The 25,443-nt window shown below is 37.7% G+C and overlaps 1 protein-coding gene across 6 annotated transcripts in view; it reads right to left on the bottom strand.

The window, feature by feature from the left end:
- The window catches only part of AIG1 (androgen induced 1), a 227,578-nt gene that overhangs the window by 163,114 nt on the left and 39,021 nt on the right, over positions 1 to 25,443 (bottom strand). For all 6 annotated transcript variants that reach the window (XM_069488967.1, XM_069488970.1, XM_069488965.1 and 3 more), the window contains one exon: positions 16,200 to 16,355. In XM_069488967.1, the coding sequence (XP_069345068.1) occupies positions 16,200 to 16,355 (156 nt within the window). The remainder of the gene's footprint in view (positions 1 to 16,199; positions 16,356 to 25,443) is intronic.

The following is a 25,443-nucleotide window of genomic DNA, read 5'->3' as shown; positions in this document are numbered from 1 at the left end:
AGCGTGGGTGTACCTAGTCTTGACATCAGACATGCAGTGGAAACTCAATCAAGGACTTGTCCTTCTAGTTGTATGGTGGAATAAATGCCTTGAATTATGCTCCCAATTTACAAAAAGCCTAATAAAATATTAGGTAGGAAACTACCTAATATTTTACTCATTTCTTATTTATCCTTTCAGTTTTTTTTTTTTTTGCAAATGCAAGAAAAAATGCACACACACTCTCTTTTTTTAATGTATACAATTTCATACTATATGACCTTGATTTTGTTGTTTCGTAATACATCTAGGAAATCTAAAGGATCTTTTAAAATAAACCACTATGTTACCAAAAGTGGTAAAACTGCAGAGGTCAAAAATAAAGTGAGAGTGAGAGTTCTGGGAGGTCAGTAAACTCTGAGACCAGCTTTCCTCCAGAGGACATCTGTCAAACCTCAGTGACCCTGGGCTTATCTCTTGATGCTGCACAGAATTCAAGAGACAGGAGATAGTGACTGCCTAAGGCAGCAAGTCGCACAGGAGGTTTCCACCTGAAGCTAGTAACTATCCATCCCAGAGGATTCTACCTTCAGTTTAAGGTGAATGAGAATAACTCTCTGCATAGAAGAGGACAGTAGGGAAACATGCCTGCTGTAACCTTAGCTCTTTATTGAGAGGAAAGAGAAAGAAAAAATTACCCTGAAAATTCATAACCATAAGAGTGCTGACAGGTTTGTAGCCTGACGTGTGCTTTCAGGAAGATGTGATGATCTGAAATGTGTGTTCTTTCTAAGTATAAGTGGTGCATGTGGAAATCGACAACCACCTAGGCCATGAAGCAAGCTTCAAAGAAGTTTCAAAGTATTGGTATCTTATTGATCATAGTTTCTATTCAAAATGAAATTAAGTTTGATATCAATAAAAAATAATAAAAATTCCCATATATTTGGAAATCTAAAAACTTATAGGTTGAATATGAAATCACAATAGACTCTAGAAAATACTTAGAAATAGATAATGATAAAAATGGCAGGTTCAAGTCTTTTAGAATATGAAGTCCTAATTGAGGAAATTTATAGGCTTCTGTGCTTATACTAGAAAAGGGAAAATTAATGTGAGGTATACATCTTCAGAAGAAGAGCCAAATAATTAATGAAATAAAAACAAGCATAGAAGACAAGAGTGACTAAGCCAAAATTTTGGACTTTTAGAGAGACAGATAAATTCTGATAAGGTTGATGAAGGAAAAAAGAGAGAAAACACAAATAAGCAATATCAAGAAAGAAAAGGAGACATTACTACAGATGTTATGAGAATAAAATTATCAAACAAATTTATGAACAAGGTTGTCATTAATTTGAAAATGTGATGAAATACAGTTTTCTATTCAGAAAATACTACTTGTTAAAATGGACTCAAGAAGAAATAGAAAGAAACACAAGTAACCTTATAATTGTGAAATCAAATCAGAAATTAAAAATCCTCCCACAAAGAGTATGCCAAATACAGATATGGTTCCTATCAAACATTCAAAGAAGAGATAATTCCAGTCCTTCACACACACATCCTTTTCCAGAGGATAAAAAGAGAATGGGCCCCAAGGTACTTTGTGAGGCTAGTATAACAATGTTATAATGACAGAAAAGAACAGTTATAAGGAAGAGAAATCTCAGGAATACATCGTTCATGAACACATGCAAAAATCCTAAGCAAAATCTTAACAAAATCAACGTATCAATGTTTATAAAACATACTATATCATTATTCTAAAGATGCAAGGTTGGTTTAATATTAGAAAATCATTATGTAACTCACCACATCAACAAAATAAAGGAGAAAAAATGATATGATCACCTCCACAGGTGCAGAAAAAAATCTCATAAAATCTGACAATCATTCATGATATTTCTTAGCAAATACAGAATAAAAGTCCCCCACTAGGGGATATGGCTGCTCCAGACTCTTCTTAGACACTCATGGGCTGAGATGCTCAACATACCTTGGAATGCTTGAATTTCATTGCAGTGCTCTGTTAGAAAGCTTTGCCCTGGAGAATCTCTTGTACACGTGGAGTAGGACACACGTACAAGAATGTTCAAAGCAACGTTGCCCATTACAGGCAAAAAATTGGAAAAAAGCCCAATAGCTATCAATAGTAGCATAGATAATCAAATTTCCCTGGTGAAAATTTTAAAGACAGGTAAGATCTTTTGAGAAATCATAAGGTGCTTTCTTTTGGTGGCGGGAGGCATCTTCTGTGCAAATTTAGACCCTCAAGTTTTGTAAGTCCATTATTGACTTCACTAGAAAATAAAATATATATCCAATAACTCCAAAATTTCCAGGTGAAACTAAATTGGAAATTGTGGGGGAAGAAGTTGTAGTAGATAGTAGAGCAGACTCATTCCTAATTTATGTTGTAAATTCTACCTGGCAGTTTACTAGTTTTCATTTGAAGTCTTTTGCCAGTATTTGAGTTTTTCCCCACCTCCAACATACTACTGCCTTCATGAACCATAAGAACTCCCCCTTGAACTTCAGATGGCATGACCATACCCTTGGATTTCAAGAACTAGTATCTAGTGGGGGGAGGGGATGGGGTATAACTACATGATGAGTGCAATGTGCACTGTCTGGGGAATGGACACGCTTGAAGCTCTGACTCGGGGGGATGGGCGGTACATGGGCAATATATATATATAATCTGAACTTTTGTACCCCCATAATAAGCTGAAATTAAAATAAATAAATAAATAAAAGAATCTAGCAAAATAATCACCTTTAAAAAAAAAAGAACTAGTATCTTTTGACCTTTTCAATAAGTATTTGCAATAAATTAACATCACACCTTACCACTAAATGCTGTTATCTAACACAATACTCTCTGTGATGTGAGGTCTTTTTTTTTTTTTTTTTTTTCAGGGCAAATGGGCATAAATTGACATTCTTTTACTGCCTAGCATGTGCCAGATACTAATTAGGTCCTCTGTCTTTCATTATCCCTCAAAATAACCCAAGTGGGTCAGGTTTTATTGAGACCACTCTTCACATTAGAAAACCAAGGTTTTGAGAGCTTATGAAATTTGCATTAGGAAGTTCTGGATCCAGAATTAGAACCTAGGTCTGTCTGTCTTCAAAGTTCATGCTTTTTTGACTACATCTGATTGCCTTATGCCCCAAATAGGTGAGATCTTCCCATAAGGTGGTCATTTTAGCATTTTAATAACTAACCCTTCCTTTATGGGTTCAAATTTAAATCACTTTTAAATCGAATTCCACTCCAAAATAAATAAAGCAAGACTTCTTTCACTCTCTGTCAAGTGACGATGAATAAAATAATTAAACAGACATCCATAAACCTCACACAAGACTATTTTTAATATGATAGAGAACCACTGTCAAACAATTAGTATTGGTATATCTCTTTTTCAAAAAACTATTTGTACCTTTTGTCTACCATAAAATCACTAAATAAGCACACTATTGCTGTGTGTGTGTATTTTTTAATAAAAGGGGACTATAGTCTAGTTATTAGATAAAATTACATTAACATGAATATTCAAAGGGTAGCTATAAGTACATAGGGGAGACATCTTGCTAACCACAACTCATTTACCTGAGAATAAAATTAAGAAAAATATAATTCAATCTAATCTAATAAAAGTTAATAAATTAGATCATCTTTTTTGTAGAAGCATCCTATGTCAGATGGCTATGTGTCATTGAGTGCCTATATTCAGCGCCTTGGGTGTAATAGTAGAGTGACAGAATACTATTGTAACAGTGGAAGGTGAAGCCTGCTCCAGTGAAATGCAGCCTGTTCAGGAAAGATACGCCAATGGAAGAAAAGTGATCATACTAGTGAGTAGCCTTATGGGTATGAAAAAGCAAAAATGCAACTCTAGCTTATATACAGGAGAGGATACTGTAGGTACCCAAGAAAGCATTCTGGGCTACCTAGCAAGTCAATAGGTATAGTGCAAAAGGATATATCAGATAACAATATATCAGATAACAACCATAGGGATAGTGCAAAAGGATGCATCAGATAACAATAATTTGACCACATGCCACGAAAATAATCCAATTGCCACTCCTTGCCTTGATTTCAAGTTCATCCAGAAATCTTCTACCTCTCTTTGGATTCTTCAAAGTTATTTTACTTGTAGGAAGAGCTTGGGCAGTCTGACATTTTTTAGTCTGCCTGACAATTTTTTCTCATCATAAACTTCTTATCTTTTGTACTTAAACTTTATAATCATTTAGTCAGCATGAAATTCATACACCGAGAGGATTATCTCAAAATAGACTAACAAAATTGAGTGTATGGGTTTTGGTCCTGGGCTACAAGGACATTTGAGTGCTATCCCAGCACACTGGGACACCCACAAATGGTTACCCCCCTGCTCTTGAATTGCTATGGGGCAGGGAGAGGAGGAAGGATAAAGTTTTCTGTGTTTTGTTTGCTTTAGATTATATGCATAAATAAACTGGGAAAATATGTAGTAAGTTATATACATAGTTTGCAATGGGAAAAAACTTTTGGAGAGGTTGGTGTATTTGTTTCTTGGTATCATTTCAACAACATATCAATGTTCCTTCTTTTTTCCTCTATGAACAAACTGCCATTTAAATATAGATCATGAACATCTCTATATGGGAGCACATTTGCAAACACAATTATGATTGACTTCTCAAATGTGACTAGTTGTATGAGGGCTTTTCTAACACTTTTCTGTGGGGTTTTCTTATTATAAAAGTAATAAATACTCATTGTGGAAATTTGTGTGGACTTTTGTTTCTGCCTTTCAAATTTTTCTATGATGATCTATGCTGTACAAATAAAGTGGAAGGAGTTAGCAAGCAAATGGTCGCCTTTAGAACCAAAATGGCTCAAAGATGCATGTAAGCTGCCCACACATCAGCAGTCTATCTCTGGGACGGCACTTCAGGATTTTTTCCTTGGCATTTGGTCCACCTGAATTCATTGTAATCTGCTGAGGCCCCCTCTAAGAACTGCTGACTAATAATGGGGTTTTTTCTTTGTGGTGCAAGAACCCTTCTCATCAATTAGAGACAGGAGGTCATACTAAACTAATTACTCTGAGGATCAGCAGCTCCAAAAGATGCTAAGATTAAGGAGAAACATCTGTTTTGACGTTGATCTATGAAAAGAACCAGGGGATCCAAAGAAAATCTACTTCCTAGGGGTGATTTTTTTCTCCTTAGAGCTTTTCTTTCCTTCTCCTCCCTTACTACCCTTTTTGCTTGACACTCTTCAAGCACCAGTGTCATTTATCAAACATTACTGGCCAAGTCCAATCTGGCAGGCATTTTCTCCACATGGGGCAGAGACAGAGTAAGAACTGGCTGCTATAGCCCGCAGCATGCCCGCCTCAAGGGGCCGAAGTCTTTTTCCCAGCGTCACAATCTGTAGGGATGAATGACTTCCTGCTGCCTAATGCCTCTTGATTACTAGGTAAGATCCCCTCCTACAGCCAGTGAAATCGTGTGATAGTGGTTAACACAGTGACTGGCGCTGAGCACTCAATACACAGTAACTGAATTTGTCAGAAGGTCTATCGAAAATTTCTGCCTGTTTTCCTGGCTTCCTGTCATTTTCAGGATAAAAAGCATATGGAATTTCCTCCATTTTTCTTACATCATAATACAGAAGGCACTTACCAAACAGGCAAGATTAACTGCGGGAGGCCTTGACTGAACAAGATGGAGGCCCAGGATGCTAGGGTGTCTTGCCTGAGTAATTGATTTGACTTATACCACCTCAAATCCCTGTCAAAAATATGTGAAGGTATCAATTACAAATTTAAAAAGAAAAGCAGATTTGACTGAAAACTTGCTCTTGATGAAGCAGCACAAAATGACTTTTGGGAATGCATGGTAAAATAGTTCACTGAGTAGGCATAGTTTGTTTGTTAGAATACTGTTGCTCGTGTGGAATGCATTGGGTCATTTCTTGCCAAAAATATTCTTTTGCAATTGTGTAGTTACAAACTATGCTTTCTTGGAAGCCCAGATATGATTTACAGATGATATTGGATACATTTAGCAACCACTTTTAAAATGTCACTAATTCGACTGACAAAACCTTATTTTCACCTATTAAAAACAAGCACATTGGCAAAATGTGGTAGATTAAATATATATGCAATTGTTAAAATGAGAAGACAAAGCAGGAAAGATTTTCTTTTCTTGTCAAAACTTGTACATTGCAAACTGGCCTATAAAACCATATAAAATCATTGCCTATATAATGTGAATCATACATCAAAGGGAAGCAACAAAAATCACAAATGAACAAAGTCTTTTGTTAAACCACCTCAGGGAAAAAGATAAAGCAGTTATTTGATTATTTGTTCTGTCTATAGGAAGGAGAGACAACTCCTTAGTGAGGATTTCCCAAACTATCACCTCTTTTGCTGATCTGTCTCGATTCTGGGTTTGCCATCCTGAACTCGTTCAGTACAAGTATTACTGTAAGTAATTTAATTTGCAGCAGCCAGTCTCTCGGATCACCTAAAAGGTGTGACTAACAGCCCCGTACTCAGAGGTCCCATGTTTCTTTCTTGCTCAGCCCTGTATCAGACATTCTGTGCAAGGTGACAGTGAGGACCCACAGTCCTACCAGTGTCTTAGACACCAAGCAGGGTAAAATCGCTCTTATCAGGTATCCTCCATTTCACCTTGTCAATCCTTGCAGTTGCAGTTGTTGCTCATGCCCTTTCTCACCTGGTAATCTGCTGTATTTTTGTACAAACCAGAAAGAGAAATGGCATAAGTAAGTACAAACCTTCCATCTGAAACATCACCCCAATTCAGCAGGAAGTAGCTCAATGACTATTGTCCATCCTCCCATAGACATGGAAGAGAAAAATTGCCAGTGGGGAATATGTAACAGAAGAAAGGGCCTGAAAAAGGGCAAAATGTTTTATGAGTTGCCTCTTTAACACCCTTTACCCTTTCTGAGGAATTAAAATCTGCATTCCTGCCCGAGGCCTGTAATCAGATGGGCAGAGGAGTGTTCTTTGTACTTTGTTGTAAACCACAGGAGATGGCTCAATGGAATTGTCTGTCCCAGGCAAGGGTCATGGGATCATCTTCACCAGAGATAAGGTCGACCAGGACCACCAACCACAGTTAAACAGCAACAGGCTGAAGCTGAAAATTCCCTTTCAAAGCCCTGTATTTCTGCTTAAAGGGAGGACTATGGTTAAGACTATGGCTTTTCCTCAAACTGCCTGTCCTTGTTCTTTGTTCGGCTGCAGGGACAAGCACTGAACTTTTGGTAACACTATGTGTAAATCAGGTACTGACCGAGCCCACCTAAGTACAGACCTAACCTAAATGGACACTCTCTAGAAGGAAACTTCCAGAAGATGTGCTCTTCAGAGGAGCTTAGAAGCCAGTGAGCTGGGTTGGCAGGGCTACTTATGAACCGGGACTACTCTCTCCCTCTCCTCACCATCTCCCATCTCCACATCTCCTCACCTTCCCACCTGAGCTTGAGTCACACTCCCTACAGTCAGAATCATGCCTCAAGCTTTGTTCCCAAAGAGGGTTAGAAAAAGGCATGGTGAATCAAAGTCCCATCCAGGACTGGCTATTTGTGGTAAAATAAGCAAATCATTAGTATGGTAATCACATGGGAACAATGAAAAGTTAATAAATTTTGTGTAGGTGGAAAGTCCACCAGCTCCTTTCCTTCCTTGGGGGGAAATTACTTTTTATATCAGCTGATGTAACACAGCACACTTTGATCCAGATAAAGCAGGTAAGAGTTATCTCAAACCACCCACAGAGACTGTAGTAATTTCAGGAACACCCACACAGCAAATCATTGTTTCTTTTTCTACACAGAAAGAGATGGTTGGGGTGGAGGGATGTGGTACAAGGAAAGAGAGAGAGGGAGAGGGAGGGAGAAGGGGGCAGAGAGAGAAAGACGGGGAGGGGGAGAAAGAGAGAGAGAGAGCAGGAGAAGAGATGGGGGTGGATGAGGGCAGGGGGAGGGAGGGAGAGATGCAGAGAAAGAAGAAGAAAAATGAATAGCATTTCTTTTTCCTTTTTTTCCTTTCTTTTTTTATTTTAATCAACAATATTACACCTTGTCCCTGGTCCCCAAACCAAGCACATATATAAGATCCTGTTTTGGGGATCATATTGTTGAGGACAGGAATCATATGTCTATTCTATAATATGCACACATTATTAATGTTACTGAAGATCAAGTCTACTTTTTCTTGATCTCAAATTTCAAATATATATTTTACTTCTGAATATAAATATGGGAAGAAGATATCTTCATTTTCTGAGATATTTTGGTGATCTTTTTGCCCGAAAGAGTAGGAACTCTGAAATAATACACAGGGCATGATAATTGTCTATAATTTGGGGGTGGGTGTTGAAGGAAGCTTTTACTTGTTGAACTCAGTTGTCTGCATCTCTGATTTGGTGGTCTAAAGCAAGGGCCACCTCTGACAAATTTTGTACAGATTTCAGAAACTAAACATGAGCCATGTAGTCAGTTGTGTAAAAAATGTGTAAAAAATATGAGTTTCTTTGAGAAGGACTTCTTCAAATGACAGATTTAGGTAGTTGTTTACAATACTGGTGAACATGTACTAAAAATGGTATTGGTAGAGAATGAATGGAAAATACGCTTTCTTGGCTACAAAAGAAAACATCCATGATTAGTCTCATCAGCTTTGCTGTATGTATTTTTCACATTGACATAAACAAAAAATAAATTACCTAAAATGCTATTAGTTTTTACCAACATTTTATTATTATTATTATTGAAATTTGTTACTTAAAGTAGTTCTTGAAAGTCTTGATTTTTGTTTGGGTAGCAATGTGTCCAGCCCCTAAGGATAAATCATCCTCAGTCTAAGCCCTCATGGTAACCTCCTTTCCTTCTGCTTCTACTTGCTTTCCCAACCTCCCATCAGCTGGTTCTAGCCATGTGATGGTTCTAACTAATGAGAACTAAAAGAGTATCTGCAGGTGGAGCTTCTAGGAATGATGTGTTTGCCTGACGAAGAGACAGACACTTGGGGAGGGCTCCCTAAAGAGCATCTTTCTCTTCTTGCTTTGAACACAGTCGCAAGGGTGCAATGCTTGGTGCTTCATCAACCCTTTTAAGAACTTAGGTGGCAAGTTCAAGGGCAAAAAGGTGATACTCTGAAGACAGAAGAATAGAAAATATAATAAGAAATGCCCAAGTGTCAAAACCACCCAGAACCTACCTCTCTACAAGCTTCTTGTTTTGTGAGACGTTAAATATCTTTATTGCTTAAGCCACGGTTGGATGGATTACACTCAACTAATACTGAATTATTTACACATTGCTCCCAATGCCTGGGATACAGAAGTAAATGGAACACACAACCTCCCTGGCCTCACGAAGTATGAACCAAGTCAGAGAAGACAGACACTGCACAAATAAAAGAATCAATATATCATGTGCCAGGTAGTGCTAATCATATGGAGAAAATAAAACAAGGTAAGAGAACAGAGAATGAGGGGAGGCTAATTTACCTAGACAAGTCATAGCAGCTCTGCTGGGATCATCTGAACAGAGGCTCAAATGAAGAGAAAATGTGAGCCAGGTGGATATCTGGGGGTATTCTGCTACTTGAAGCTGAAAGCATCATTAACCCATACATCCAGTAAGTTCTTAGTCATTCTTTAAAACAGAGCTCAGATATCATCATTTCTGAGAAGACTTCCAGGACCTCCCACCCACTAAAATTAATTCTCTTTGGGGTTACTTCTCTGGACTTTAGACACAAGTATTGTTACACTCATCATGCCCTATTTTAATTTACTTGTTGACATAGCTTTCAAAGTCACCCTTCCTAGACTGTGAAACCCTTGAGGGACAAGGTCAATTTTTAGCCAGCACTACCCTGGCTCCTAGCACTCAGAACTTGCGACACAGTAGGCTCCCAGAACCCACAAATAATTATTGACTTGGCTAGACATCTATCCTTTGAATAGTCTGGATATGAATGTGTGATTTTCCCCATAATGTGTTTTAAAGTGGGCACCTACAGTAAAATTTTGTTAAACTGTGATTATTTGCTATGTTTAAAAAATCTGTTTTGCAAACATTAAGAATGAGTTGGCACAAACTCATTCTTTGACGTAGCATGAACGTGTACAAATGAAATAGGTCAGGTAGGCAGAAAATCTTTGGTTCTCATTTAGGAGAGAAAAATATATAAGATGGCTGAGACGCGACCTGGTTGCCTATAAGGTCTGTCTGTCTAGTCATATTATGTCCTTAGTCTTTTGAAAAGGCTACTAAAAAATTGTTAGACCACTCATGTAGGTTAAAGAATTACAGTTTCTGAGCCTTTCTCCTGGAAAAGAGAAAATATGGCTCTTTTTCCTTACCGATCTTGAAGGAATCCTCATCTGTGAACCTTCCCTCTTAGGCAACCCAGCTCATTTCAACGCTGCCCTCTTAGGCAACGTTCCTCATTTCAGTGCAGAGGGCAACCATTTGATTGACTCCACCAGAAGTGAACTGGGTTTCCATAAAATATAACCTAGACGATATTGTATTTTTAACTTCACAGAAGGAAAGAAAGGAAAAGGGCATTTAAAGAAACTTAAAACATCAGCTAAGGCTTAAAGAAAATAGAAGAGAGTTTGATTTCAGGTACCTGTAAAAATTTAATAAAGAGAGGATCAGCGGATATTAAGTGCATTTTTACGTTAAATCCAGTGTTTTTAGAATAAAGTAAACAACGTACTTTAAAAAAAAAATCCCCTTAATATCAAAAGAGAAGGAAAGGCGTTTGCTTTTATTTATAATCTTAAATAGAATTAAATTTCCTTCCTTTATGTGTTACATTGATAGACATTAATATTTGTCATTAATATTAATTAATATGCTTGTTTTCCATTTAAGCCAATCTCTTTCATTTAAAAATTAGTAATGAGGCCGGGCGCGGTGGCTCACGCCTGTAATCCTAGCACTCAGGGAGGCCGAGGTGGGCGGATCGTTTGAGCTCAGGAGTTCGAGACCAGCCTGAGCAAGAGCGAGACCCCACCTTTACTAAAAATAGAAAGAAATTATATGGACAGCTAAAAATATATATAGAAAAAATTAGCCGGGCATGGTGGCGCATGCCTGTAGTCCCAGCTACTCGGGAGGCTGAGACAGGAGGATCGCTTGAGCTCAGGAGTTTGAGGTTGCTGTGAGCTAGGCTGACGCCACGGCACTCACTCTAGCCTGGGCAACAGAGTGAGACTCTGTCTCAAAAATAAAATAAAATAAAATAAAATAAAAATTAGTAATGAAAATATTGTTTTTTAAATTGTAGGGGTATGACAATCTAAATTTATATGCATCTGAAAATTTTTCCTAAAGATAGCTTAGCTTAGAATTAGCTAGTATGTCAATAAATGGAGACTTTTAGGAATCACTTTTTGAAAACAACTGTAATTGTTTTCAAAACTTTTTCTTTGAGTTTGCATCTGAGATTTTAAATTCCATTTTCCATACATTTCCTAAGGAAGCAGGTATTAATACCATGTAGTCCCCATTACAAGTAAACACAAGTTTTAAAGGATTCTAGGATAGGTTGGTACATATAAAATCTTCTCTAAGTCCTTTAAGACATGATTATGACACCAGAAATGATTATTTAACAAATAGCTTTGAGACTAAAATCAGATACAAAGGCCAAATTCCAGAAAAGTTTATATAGGCATGTGCTAGTTTGATCCTGACACCCACCGCGGGTGAAAATAGAGCTAAACCTCCAGGGCCTCCTTAGGCCACTCAGAGAGGGACATCTTCATCTTCACACTGGGATGCGCCAGGGCAGCAGCTGGGCTAGAGCAACCAAAGCAATACCAGGACAGAAGTGTACTGGGGAGGTAATGAGGTTTGACTACATCCATTATTCAAGCTGAGCAGTGACAAATGAATAGGATACATAGACCTGAATTAATAAAAAATATATAATTGTTCTTTGTCATTAAAAGGCTTCTGTGGATAGCAGTTAGAAATACGGGGTTTCTGAGAGGGATGCTTTCATACTCATCAGATTCTTTTTTTTTTTGGTTAAAAGCCTAAGCCTAGTGTCTTAACTATAATGGTATCTGCCAGCACCAAAGTCAACAAACTCACAGGAGACAAAAGACATTCTTGGTTTGATTGCTCCTAATAAACTTCAGTGCTTCCAGACCACATAATGTCATAGAATTATTTGTAATGCTTCTTTAAAAGGGTGACAGGGTTCAGAAATAAACTACACATGGTAAGAAGAGCCTCCCATGGGTTATCCCTGCAAAATGAGTTGCAAGGCTTTGGGAGTGGTGGTGGTTTCCGGCCATTAGCGTTACTAATCAAGGCCAGCTTTGCATTTATGGGAATCTACACAAATCAGGATGATACATGCCATGCTCACTCCAGCAACGCTGTCTGATTTCTTCAAGGTTACACTGAAACAAAACTTTACCCCAATTATCTTTGATTGGAATGTTTCATTATTTTTATATATCCTTGAGATAAAGAGAGACCATGAAGTAGATGCATTAGGTCCATGGGTCGGTCACAAAATGATATTTAGTGCTTCATCCTCACGTAAAGCAATTACTGTCAACTCTCAATTAACCTCGTTACTGGAGGAAGCATTAGTGTAGAAAATGCAAATCCTAGATAACCCACCCGTGTCTCTCTTGCTGCCACAGTTGCAGTTGGAGTGAGAGAGAGAGAGAAAGACAGGGCAAGCTAATGGGAGAAGCTCAGGGGCCAAGAGGTCTCTTCAGGAAAATTTGAGCAGAGGTGATAAATTCAGCTGCTGCTCTTGGCTCCCTTTTCATGCCCAGCCATTGCCAGTTTGCCTGCACCATGAAGCAAAAAGTAACACTGCTTTCCCAGGAAACTTCTGACTAACAAACAAAAGTGTGAGGCAGAAGAAGCCAGTAGATAGCAGGAAGGGAGACACTCTGCGAGGCTGGCAGTCCCCAGCAGTCAGGGTGGCAGAGCCCGACTGGCCTCAGGGGACCACAGGGGCTTCAGGGCCCAGCTCTGCACTTTCCACCTGAAGATGCTTGAGCTACGCCCAGTGCTCCCCTGGCACAGGGAAGGTGCTTGGGTGTTTTGCCATTTATGATTTTGAGTGCATCAAGCAAAATGGTAAAGGGTGTTTACTTATAAATGTTACCATTAATCATTTGCACACATGACAAGCATTTCTATGCTTCAGATTCCTACAGGTATAATAATAACACTGTTATACTATTGCTTTTCCATCCATCTGCTGTAATCGGCCCTGCAGGCTGGGCATCTCCCTTCCAGGCCAGGAGCCACAAGAAGAGTAAAAATGAGGCCTCTTCAAGTGATTCCTCCTGGCATTGCTCCAGGGAGGGTTCATGTTTTACTAAGGAAGAAAGTCTTAAGTTATAAGAAATAAACTACAGTGGGATTCTAGACCCTTCTGAGCTGCTGAGAAAAATGGAGAAAGGAACAGAAGGAACAGGGGGAGGTCTCTGAAGTCACAGCAAAGACATAGGCACATTGGAAAGGAAAGTTGGGAAATAACCTTAAAGAAAGAAAGGTGAAAAATCACAAAACGTTTGATGAAGAAAAAATTGGAGGTTAAAATGCTTACACAGAGGCATGTTTGTATCATCTGTAAATATGACTTTGCAATAAAATTAATAGAGTCTGGTGAGAAGCCATTAATCAGATTTTTTTTTTTTTTTTGGCCTCAAAATGAATTTCTGTGTATTAGAATGAGAAATGTGGTGGGAAATTGGGTAAACATAATAGATACAATAGTCAAATGATAGAATAAGATAGAAACAGGAGAAACAGTGGAAAACGTAAAGTGATTTCCAGAGAATATTGACCAAGATTCTTCTTAATATATGGGGGGAAGAAACGTAACTTTGAAAGTAATTTCAAGAAGTTCATGAAAAATAATAGGCTAGTGACTATAAAGGGGAAAGTCACTCACAATAACTGGGAAGATTATGAAAATGGAAATAGTTGACTACAAAATATTAGTGGGCAAGAAAAAATGAGTTAGAGAAATCAGCGGGTTGCACATCTCTGATTCCTCATTTCCTCTATGAATTTAAAGAGCACCGATCACCTCGTACCAGGTGAATGGGAGGCCCCGGGTGCGGTGCTGACGGCCAGTCCTGCTGTCAGAGCTCATCAACCAGGGCAGGTGCACACACATGCCATGAAAGTATGAGGCTGTGACTTCAGGTTAAAAAGGGGCTGGCTGGGGATGAAAGGTACTTTTATTCTTCTCCCTTCTTCCAAAACACAGGCAAAACAACAAAAATAGTGAAATATGGAGGAAAATACCAGATGTGACAAAACAAATAAGCAAACAAAAAGGCCATCACTCGTTTACTAACCACGAAGCATACATGGGCTAAATTCAGGAAGGACACTGGAAGTTGACAAATGCCTCAGGTCTCAAGCAGATGCAAAACATTTCCCCCAAAGGATGTCAAAAAGTATCTAAAAGGCATGTGCAATGAGTCTTCAAGGAGGGTGGCATGATTTACAACATAATTGGAATTTCCATGTAGGGACACAATTTGACACCACATAACAGGAAAGGTAGAGCTAAGAAAAAACATGCTAATCTTGTATTCCTATTTACTTTTTTTTTTTTGTTTTGTTTTACTGCATTATGATTGTATTCTTTCTAGTTAATGAGTACTTCAAGAGGCAATGACGCTCCTACAGAAATTGTAAGGGAGTATGGGGTAAAAAAAAAATTATACACACACATAGACTTAGCTTTTCTAGATAATTCGTTTATGCAGAAAGTATATCTTTACACTTTATGCAATGGGAATTTTTTCTTAGATGACTATTCTGATAGAAAGTGTTTGAATTGTATAAGGCAAATCCAAAGAAGGAAATATTAAATGATATGTAAAACATTTAACTCTGTTACGTTAATCAACAGAATTTGAGAGATTTGCTAGATGGCTTCAATCTGAGCACCCATTTACTTAGGTTTTCAGAAGACAAGGATGAAGGAATAAGAGAAGCGTGACCAGGTTATAATGCTCCCCTGGCCCTGTGTTGCTCTCTAGAGCTAAGGGCTATTTCACCCAAGAAAACACAACTCAGCACACAGAAAAAGCAATTCAGTGACAATCTGGGTCTTAGAGCAGCATGTAGGGGCCTCTGCCACCTACAGACCTGGCAAAGAGCCACTGGAAGGATTTATGGACAACTTTCTGACTCTTCCTACAATGGACCTTGGACTTGGTTTATGTGTTAGCCCACATCACTGAGGCTTCTGTTTTTCCCAGAAATCAGCTGGCAAACGAAAGGTGTAAATTTGAATTAAGTAACACACTCTTATCCTCACAATTTGAGACAGACAAGAGTTCTCTCATCCTTCTCCTGGCTACACACAGTTTAAAATCTACAGAGTCTCAGAGGGCCTTTAAAAGAACATGGTTTATATGCAGACGATGGAAAATTAACAGACTCGTGAAGGAAGTTGAGCTATGGAGGGAATGTAACTGAAAACAACGAAAATCAATGAAGCGAGAACAGACCTAAACATTAAGCGGCATTTACTTAAGTGATATGAGCTAATGGCACAGTTGGGTAAGTGAAGAAGCATGAGGTAATACTGATTTCCTCTCTCAAGTTCAACACTGCTAGAATCGTCCATTTAAGGACCATACATTTCAAGTTTGGGCTGCTTAAGAAACAGTTATGGGCTGAACTGTGTCCCCCACAAAGTTCATATGCAGAAGTCCTAACCCCCAGAACCTCAGAATGTGACTGTACTTGAAGACAGGGTCTTTAAAGAGGTAATTAAGGTCAAATGAGGTCATAAGGGTGGGGCTCTAATCCCACGGGATTGGTAACCGTGTAAGAAGGGGAAATGACACCAGAGGCACGCTGGCACAGAGACAAGGCCACGTGAGGACTTAAGGAGAAGGCGCCCATCTGCAAGCCAAGGGGAGGGGACTCAGAAGAAAACAACTCTGCTGACACCTTGATCTTGGACTTCCAGCCTCCAGAACTGTGAGAAAATACATTTCTGCTGTTTAAGCCACCCAGTGTGTGGTACTGGCAGCACCAGCAAACTAATCCAGAACCCTCCTATAATGAGGCCTTTTTTTTTCTCTTAGAAGTCTGAAATAAAACCCAAGTTTATTCTGTGGCTAAATAGATTCTATACCGTACTCACAATCCCCACAGGAAAGGCCAACACAGCCAGCATCCAGTCGCGGAGAGAGATGAGCTTCTTGAGTTGCCTCTCTTGCTCTTGGTTCCCACTTCCTCTGGTCAGAAGACTGGAAAGGTCTGTCAGCACGCAGATGCCAAAAAAGACAGCCTGGATAACCTGCGGGGAGACAACAGCCGGCATCAGTCCGTAAGAGCTGAAGAGACCCGAGCTGTGGAACAGCAAAAGCACTGCACGTTTGCAGCACGGCACATGGTAAGGAAGGACCAGCAGCACGTTTAAAGAGCTGGTCCCACAAATAGAAAAGAGTAAGACATTTGCAACTTGCTGTTATAGGTGAGAAAATACATCTTGAAAAGACTACTTCCAATTTCACTCACCTCAGGACAAGTGCAAAACATGCACGCACACACATGTCTAAATAGGCCCAAGAGAAAGCAATATCAGTTATCAAACTAGCATGTCCATTATTTTAAAGCATCATGTCTGTGGTCTGGTTATATTCACGAGTGAGGTTTGCTAAACATCTAAGAAGTGAAAACAAAAGGGTGAGGGTAGCCTGAACAACAAACAAGACAATGCAGTCTGAATGTGAAGAAACCTTTCCTAGGCTTTAATCTCTTTAAGAGTTAGACATTTTTCCACCAAAGGAAATGGTAGAAAGCTGGTCCTCAAGTCATAAAGAAATCAACTCAACAAAATAGTCAAGACTCTGATGAAGAGCAATTTTCTGTTGAACCAAATGACCTCCTCCTTGGTTTTCAATATTTATGAAATAAAACCTTTCCAAAGTAATATGAACATAGATACCCACACCATTTTGCCCAAAAAGGCTACTGGTTGTACCTTCCCAAATCTATTACAAATTGAATCACTGACATCACCTATGTTATCCTTGAACTATCACGGGGGAGAACAGTGCAGGCAGAATATTGCAATACAGCTCAGCAAACGATAACTCAAATTATGGAAAGGGCAGAAAATGTACTCCTGGGCTCAAAGTCATACTCACTTAGCACCAAGGATAGATTCAGGGGGGATTTTATGGCTTCTTATACTGGAAATAATTCACTGATGATATATTTGTAAAAGATACAATTTTACTCATTACCTCTTTAGAAAACATAACAAGTATTTTTGGGGAAGTTTGCACATTGGCAGTGGAAAGAGTCTGAGAACTCTGTGGATAGGTTCCTCACAAGGGAAGAAAGATCGTAAAAAGTACATGGTTCTATCCCTTAGCGCAGCACTAGAACACTTGAATTGTTAACTTAGACTTTTTTGGAGTTCCTCAAATCTTGCTATTATTAGTTAGTCTTAGTTAGAATAATGTTCTATTGTTTCCTCCTAACTTAGCCTGCCTTTAGCATCAATGACTTAAGGTTTATTGTCATTCTTTCTACAGCCAGAAAAACCAGAGTGGGAGAAGCTGAGAGACTGCCACAACTGAGAATGACACATTAAAAGTGTTGGCAAGAATCATATTTTGATAACCAGAAATAACTTAAATGACTCAGGGAATAATTTCATACTTTGGAAAATTTTCTATATCATATCTTAGAACTTCAGATGCTTGGATCTCTATGTCAGCCATAATAGAGTTTGAGAAATTGGAGTGATCATGCTGAGGAATGATAATCTCCATGCCAATCTGGCCAGTGAACATATTAAAAGGTGTCCTACGTGACCAATAAACAGAGAAATGCATATTGAGACCACAGTGAAATAGCATTTCTCACCAGTATAATTATTTACAATTTGATTCTGACAATATTAAGTGTTATAAAGGTGTAGAACAACCTGAAAGCTTATGGTGGGAATGCAAATCTGGACAACCACTTTGAAGAACAATTGATGATATCTACACATGCTCCTCGACTTACAATGGGGTTATGTCCAGATAAACCCATTGCAAATTGAAAATGTCATAAGTCAAAAATGCATTTAATACACTGAACATACCGAACTTGATAGTTTAGCTTGGGCTATCTAAAATGTGCTCAGAACCCTTATGTTAGCCTACAATTGGGCAAAATCAACTAACACAAAGCCTATTTTATAATAAAGTGTTTATATCATGTAAACTATTGAATATTGCACTGAAAGCAAAAACCAGAATGACTGTATGGGTACTTGAAGCATGGCTTCTACTGAATACATATTGCTTTCACACCATTGTAGTTGAAAAATCTTAAGTCAAACCATTGTAAGTTGTGGATGGCCTGTAGTAATTTAAAAATGTATAGACTTTATTTGCTTAGTGACTTAACTATAAAGGGTATTCCCTACAGAAACTCATACATGTATTGTGGGGGCTGGGCTAGAAGAAAGGATGGATGGATGGAAAGAATGTGAGCAGAGCGAATGAAGGGACAGGCGACAACGCCTACCCGAAGCTGCTTGTCTGCTGTGTGCAAAGGTCAGCTGAAAACAGATGACGTGTACGGATGTCGTTAAAGAAGTTAGCAAACGGCCCAGACCTTTGTCCTCCAGCTAAGTTCTTTGTTCTGAGAATTATTAGCTGATATCTACACATCTTGTTCCTTACCTGCAAAGAGCTATGCTTGCTTAAGTTTCCGCATCCTTGTTTACTGCCTGACTTCTTAAACGTATCCGTGGTAGTAAACACAAGAAAGACCTTAGCTGAGGAGGCCATTTTTACCTTTAGACTTTTGTCTCTCCCTTTCTTTCTAAATAGTATGTGTTCCTTCGTCGCCGAACCTCGGAGCGAAAAGGTGCTACTACATGTGCATACTAGTCACATCTATTGAAAATTCATTTCAACATCCATGCCTTCAAAAAAGTTGGAACAATCTATATGTTTCTTAATAGTTGGCTGTATAAATAATTGTGCTATATTCATACAATGGAACTGTAAGCACATAGACAGTTTTAACTTTCACAACAAAGCATTAAACCAAATAAAGGAAACCAGAAAAGAGTGGTATTTTTGACATCATTAAAATAAATTTCAAAAAATGCAAAGAAAAATTTAAGAATGCAGGTATATAAAGTAAAATATGAAGAAATGCACAGGAATTAATAATAACTGCTTGCAGGTACCTCTGGAGAGAGACGGGGGAGGGGAGGACACAAGGGCCTCAACTGTATTGATACTATTTTAGTTCTTCAGTTGGTTGTGGGCATATTAAAGTTTATGGTATTATTCTCTCTGTACTTCATTACTATGAAATATTTCCAAATAACTTAATAAAAGTTTAAAAAGAGTAGTTTTTATACTTTTGGGATATATAATAGTTAGTCTCTTTCAAATCTTTTCCTTCCAAACCAGTATCCCCTAGTTTTAAAGACTGGCTAATAAGAGTAGTATTTGGTAAGCTCAAGAAGCCTAGTGAATGCATTATATGTAAAAATTTGCAGGATTTTTATTTACAGGCAAAGGAAATAGAATATTGGTAATGATGAAGCATAAATATCTGGATACTGTTGATTTGTTTATTCAGCCTGGGAAACAAATAAACTTGATGGTGGATATGCCCAGGAAAGAAGGTTCTAGTTAAAGCTATTGGAATCCCTTCCAAAACAAGTGAATTCACTACCACTGTTCACTTAAAAACTCCATGGTATGGTAACTGGTACCACTGCCTTCCCACTATAAACAACTAGATATTTGGACTAAATATATGAGTCAACTTTTTCAGATATTAGACTTTTTATTCTGTAATCAGCCAGAGAAATCTCTTTTTTTAAAGGGCTCACCAGATGAAGTCAGGCCCACCTTAGATAACCTTCCTTTTGCCATATAAAGTAACGTAATCACAGGAATGATCATATTCAGAGGTTCTTCCCAAACTTAATGGGAGACAACTATACAAAGGTAAGTGTCTTTGGGGGTCATCGTAAAATTCTACCTACCACAAGATGTAGGCTAAACAACTCTCAGAGCTCACTCAGGGTAGGGAGGTATTCAAGTTCTGACCAATCAAATAGGAGAAGCCTTGTTAACTACAACAGGCATTCAGTAGAGACCCAGGAAGTTTCATGACTAAATAGTGGCACTAAAATAGCCCTGCAATAAAGGGTAATATAGATCCACCCCAACAATACTTAAAACAAGACTAAAAAAAAAAAATCAAGCTGATCTACAAGTAATTTAAATGCTTACAAAATCAAAATTCTACATTCTTTAAAGGAAAACAACAAAATCCAGACATTTAGAAACACAGCACACAATGTCCAACATCCAATAAAAAATTATTAAACATGCTAAGAAGTAGGAAAATATTCTTAACCAAGAGAAAACCATTCAATTAAAAATAGATTCAGAAATTACAGAAATATTGGAATTAGCAGTTATTAATTAAATACCTCAATTAAATAAGCTCAAAAAGTTAAAGAAAGATGAAAATGATGAGAGAAATAAGACATTAAAAAGAACCAAACTAGACATTTAAAAGTGAAAAATACATTATCTGAATTTAAAAAGTCACTATATTGGAATAATAGCAGATTAGACCAGCAAAGAAAAAGATTAAAAAATTGAATACAGGCCAGGTGCGGTGGCTCACGCCTGTAACCCTAGCACTCTGGGAGGCCGAGGTGGGTGGATAGCTCAAGGTCAGGAGTTCGAGACCAGCCTGAGCAAGAGGGAGACCCCATCTCTACTAAAAATAGAAAGAAATTATCTGGCTAACTAAAATATATATAGAAAAAATTAGCCGGGCATGGTGGCGCATGCCTGTAGTCCCAGCTACCCAGCAGCTGAGGCAGTAGGATTGCTTAAGCCCAGGAGTTTGAGGTTGCTGTGAGCTAGGCTGACGCCATGGCACTCACTCTAGCCCAGGCAACAAGGCGACACTCTGTCTCAAAAAAAAAAAAAAAAAAACTGAATACATAGACGAAGAAGCTTTCCAAAATTAATCATAGGAAGAAAAAGGATTTTAAAAATTAGTGGAACTTCATTGAACTGTGAAAATATATCAAGCAATATAATATATGTGTATTCAAGCCCCAAAAGAAAGGGGCGTGGTCAGGTAGAAAAAATATTTGAAGAAATAATAGCTGAAGGTTTTCCAAATTTTCTGAAAACTGTAAGCCTACAGATCCAAGAAGCTCAATAGTGGAATATACACAAAGAGAACCACACCATGGTAACCTGTACTAAAATTTCTGAAAATCTGTGATGAAGGGAAAATTTCAAAAGCCACTTGAAGAAAAAAGACATATCACATGTACAAAAATAAAGATAAGAATCAACACAGGTTTCTCATATAAAATAATCCAAGACAGAAAACAATGGAATGACATCTTTAAAGTCACATAAGGGAGAAAAACCTGTCAAAGGTGAAGGACTTTTTCAAATAGAAGCTGACAGAATTCATTGTCAGTAGACTTTCACTACAAGAAATGTTAAAGGAATAAGGAAATGATGCCAATATAATGTCAAATCTATACAAAGCAATGACAATTGCTGAAAAATAGTATATTGTGGATAATGTGGATATGTGGATAAACAAAATATTTTTATTTTTCTAATTTTAAAATTTGTTAAAGACAATTGATGATTTAAAGAAAAATATAATTATACTGTGAGGTTTTATGAATATTTAAAACTTAGACAGGCATGGTGGTGGATGCCTGTAGTCCTAGCTACGTGGGAGGCTGAGGTGGGAGGATACCTTGAGCCCAGAAGTTTGAAGTTGCAGTGAGCTACGATTGGGCCACCAAACTACAGCCTAGATGACAGAGCAAGACTCTGTCTCTAAATGAATAAATCATTTTTAAAAAGAATATTTAGAAGTAAAATTTATGACAACAATAGCACAAAGGACAAGAAAGAAAGCAAGCGTGGAAGGTATACAGTTGTAAGGTTCTTACATTATACATAAAATTGTATAATATTAATATTTGGCAGCAGACTGTGAGAAGTTAAAGATGCATGTTATTAACCATAGGTCAACAACAATTTTTCACTTTGCAGTTTTTTAAGTCAGAAGCCCAGGTGAATTACTCTGTGTTCTATGCTCAGGGTACCACAACACCAAAATTAATGTGTTGGCCAAGCTGGGCTCTTATTTGGAGGCTCAAGGAAAAGATCTAGTTCCAAGCTCATTCAGATTGTTGGTAGAATCTAGTCCATTGAGACCATAAGACTGAGAGGTTCATGTTTCTTTATTGGCTGTTGGCCAGGGTCACTCTCTGCTCCTTGCGTCTGCTCTCCACATGGCCCCTTCCATCTCCAAAGCCAGCAAGAGAATGTTGAATCCTTCTTATGCTTTGGACCTCTCTGACTTTCCTTTCTGCTTTTCTCACCTGTATTGGCATGAAAAAGCTCTCTCTCTTTAAGGCTCATGTGACAAGAGCAGGTCCACCTGGACAGTGTTCCTTTCTTAAGGTCGACTGTGTCATGTATCATAATATAATCAAAGGAATTATATCACATTATATTCACAGGTTTCCAGGATTAGAGTAGGACACCTTCGGGAGCCATTTTAGAAATTCTATCACAGCTAATAAGCCAATAGTGGAAATAAAATGAAATACTAACAATATTAAATTAATCCAAAAGACGTCAGAAACTGGGGAAAAGGAACAAAGAACAGATGGGACAAAGAGAAAACAATAAGATATCAGACTAAAACCCCAAAATGTCTCTAACCACATTAAAGATGGTTTAAGCCCTCCGATGAAAAGGTAGAGATTGTCAGATTAGATTTAAAAAACCGAAACCAATAAACCAAAACAAGCATGTAATTATAAATATAGTTGATTAAAAGTAAATGAATGCAAACAGTGATCATAAGAAAGCTGAAGTAGCTATACTAATATCAAAAAGGTTTCTATATAAGAAATATTACCAAAAATAAACATTTCATAGTGATAAAATGGCCAATTCATCAAGAAGGCATAGCGATCTTAAATATGTATGCACCTGGTATCAGACCTTCAAAATAGAGGAAGAAGAAACTGATTTAACATGGTGCTAAATTCCTCTAGCAATGTTTTTTATATAAATAAGTAATACACTGATTCTTGGGAAACATGCTTTTATGAGGATTTAAAAAGAAAGAAATAGGAATAGGAGGAAGCCTTAAAACGGGGAAAAAAAGGGAGGGAGGACAAAATATCCTATTCTGTGTGAGGAGAAACATAAAACTATTTCTGTAAATATATATGTAATGATCCAAACACTTCATCAAATTTGTATGATTAACAGTATGTACAAATGAAGTCTTATATTTTCGGTAGTAGATTCATCTTCTTATCCAATGGTGTCATCTAACACAGCAGAGCACTCACAGTCACCTGGTGGCTACTCTGTCACTCTCTGTAGATATTAGCTCTTGTCTGCTTGCAACTACAGTGTGGCCCCACCTCACCTGAACTGCTCTGGAAGACTCCCCCAAAGAGAGTACGCGGAGGTCAGGGAAGGGAGGTACCACAAAAAGATTTTCTCCTAGTTTCTACACATAACGAGACAGACAAGGAATTTTGGGGTTTTGTTATTGTTTCTTTAACTTACATTGATTAATACTCAAAAGGTAATCTCTAAAAACTATGAAACTGTTTATTGCTCCCTGGAGAGAAACATAAATTCACTTTTGGTTATTTGCTTATTTAAGTAGCAGTTTGCCAATACTATTAAGCCACTTTAGAATTCTGCCACTTTATTAGAGTTTGATGTGAGCTGACAGTTAACAAATCCCATTAGAGAGATTTTATGTGTGTTTTTCTAATGCCTCCATGTATCCTGCCATCCACTGCAACTTCAAATTCATTAAATTAACTGCTAAAAATGTAAAAGTTATAAGAGATGCACAAGTGGATCTTAAGCAGGATTACCTTGAAGTATTATTCGGCCCCAGCCATTCTGCAGAGCTGGCACTTCCAAACCATCAACTCAGCATGACACACATATACACCATCTGGCTTAGAGTTCTCACCAGGCTGGTTGCTCTTATTATTTTACATCACATGGAGAAATGAAGTGGTCAAATGTATCACATCTCTCCAAGAAATATAAATAGGAATAGGTCAGAATGAAAAAAAAAATTCCCAGGATATTTTGGAGTCACTCAGTGTTTGTTCCTCTAGAATGTTTTCTACTGTTTAATTCCTTCTGCATCTTTTTCCCATCTCCTCAACTCTCCCTGTCAGGAAATTATAGCTTATTTACTGAGTCATTTTAGATGTAGAGTTCATTTTCACAAGTATGGAATTGTACCAAATTCCATTCATATATTTATCTTTTTTAAAGAAATGACTGGTTTTCATTAAATTAATTTAATATTCTTTTTCTTTTCTTCTCTGGAGTGCACTAAACTATTACAATTCTCTGTACTAGAGGAAAAATTCATTAGACTTACACCATTTATACCTTAACATATATAATATAGCTTATCCAGAATAGGTTTTATTTCATTCCATTGTATCAACTTCAATATGCTCCACTAAATTTTTAATTGTACCAAAGCTATAATCTATATGTCAAGTTATGCCATTACTTTAATTAGTGTGTAATTTGTACATTTCTACCTGTACATTTCTAACTGATTAAACTCAGGCAAGACACAAGGACGTACCAAAGTAGGAAGAGCAGCACATTAAGTAAGAAATGGAATCATTATTTTTATGAATTTTAAAAGACCAGAATACAGCTGTTTTGATCTTTAGGCATAAGATTTTCAGTGACTGGTATCCATGGTATTGTACATTATGAGTACGTTATACTTTCATAAAATTAATGAAAGAGCACAATAATATCTGTCTTGTCAATTGTGCATATTTTCAAGTTGATTTTAGACACAGCAGAGAGAAGAAACCAGAAGATAGGACCCTGAGGAGGCTAGGAATGGAAACTGGGGTGACATGGACCATGGAGTGAAGGAAAAGTGGAGAGAACAGATGGGAAGGAGGCAGTGAGATTGATCGGTGTCATGCAGAACGGCTAGGGGTGTCCCCATATAAGGCTAAGAGCATTAATTAAAGGGGAAATGATAAGGAAGTAATGAAAAATCTACTTAGTCTCTTTTCTAACTAGAGAACATAAAGTATTACATGATATTTAATAAATATATATATAATCCGCAGAATAGATAGATCCATCCTATCTACCTAGATGTACATATGATATATACATATATAACATACATGGGGGTGAGAGAATCAGAGAGAGTAATTTCTCATAAGCAGAAAGGTAAGTAACACATTTGGGGAAGTGTTGTGAGCTCAAGACCTTTCTCTATCTCACCTGTATCACATATGAGATACTTTAGAGCATCAGAAG

This window comes from Eulemur rufifrons, chromosome 15 (assembly GCF_041146395.1).
Source record: "Eulemur rufifrons isolate Redbay chromosome 15, OSU_ERuf_1, whole genome shotgun sequence".
NCBI lineage: Eukaryota > Metazoa > Chordata > Mammalia > Primates > Lemuridae > Eulemur > Eulemur rufifrons.
Note: the sequence above shows the minus strand (reverse complement) of the source record. Positions and strands in the feature narration are given on the sequence as shown.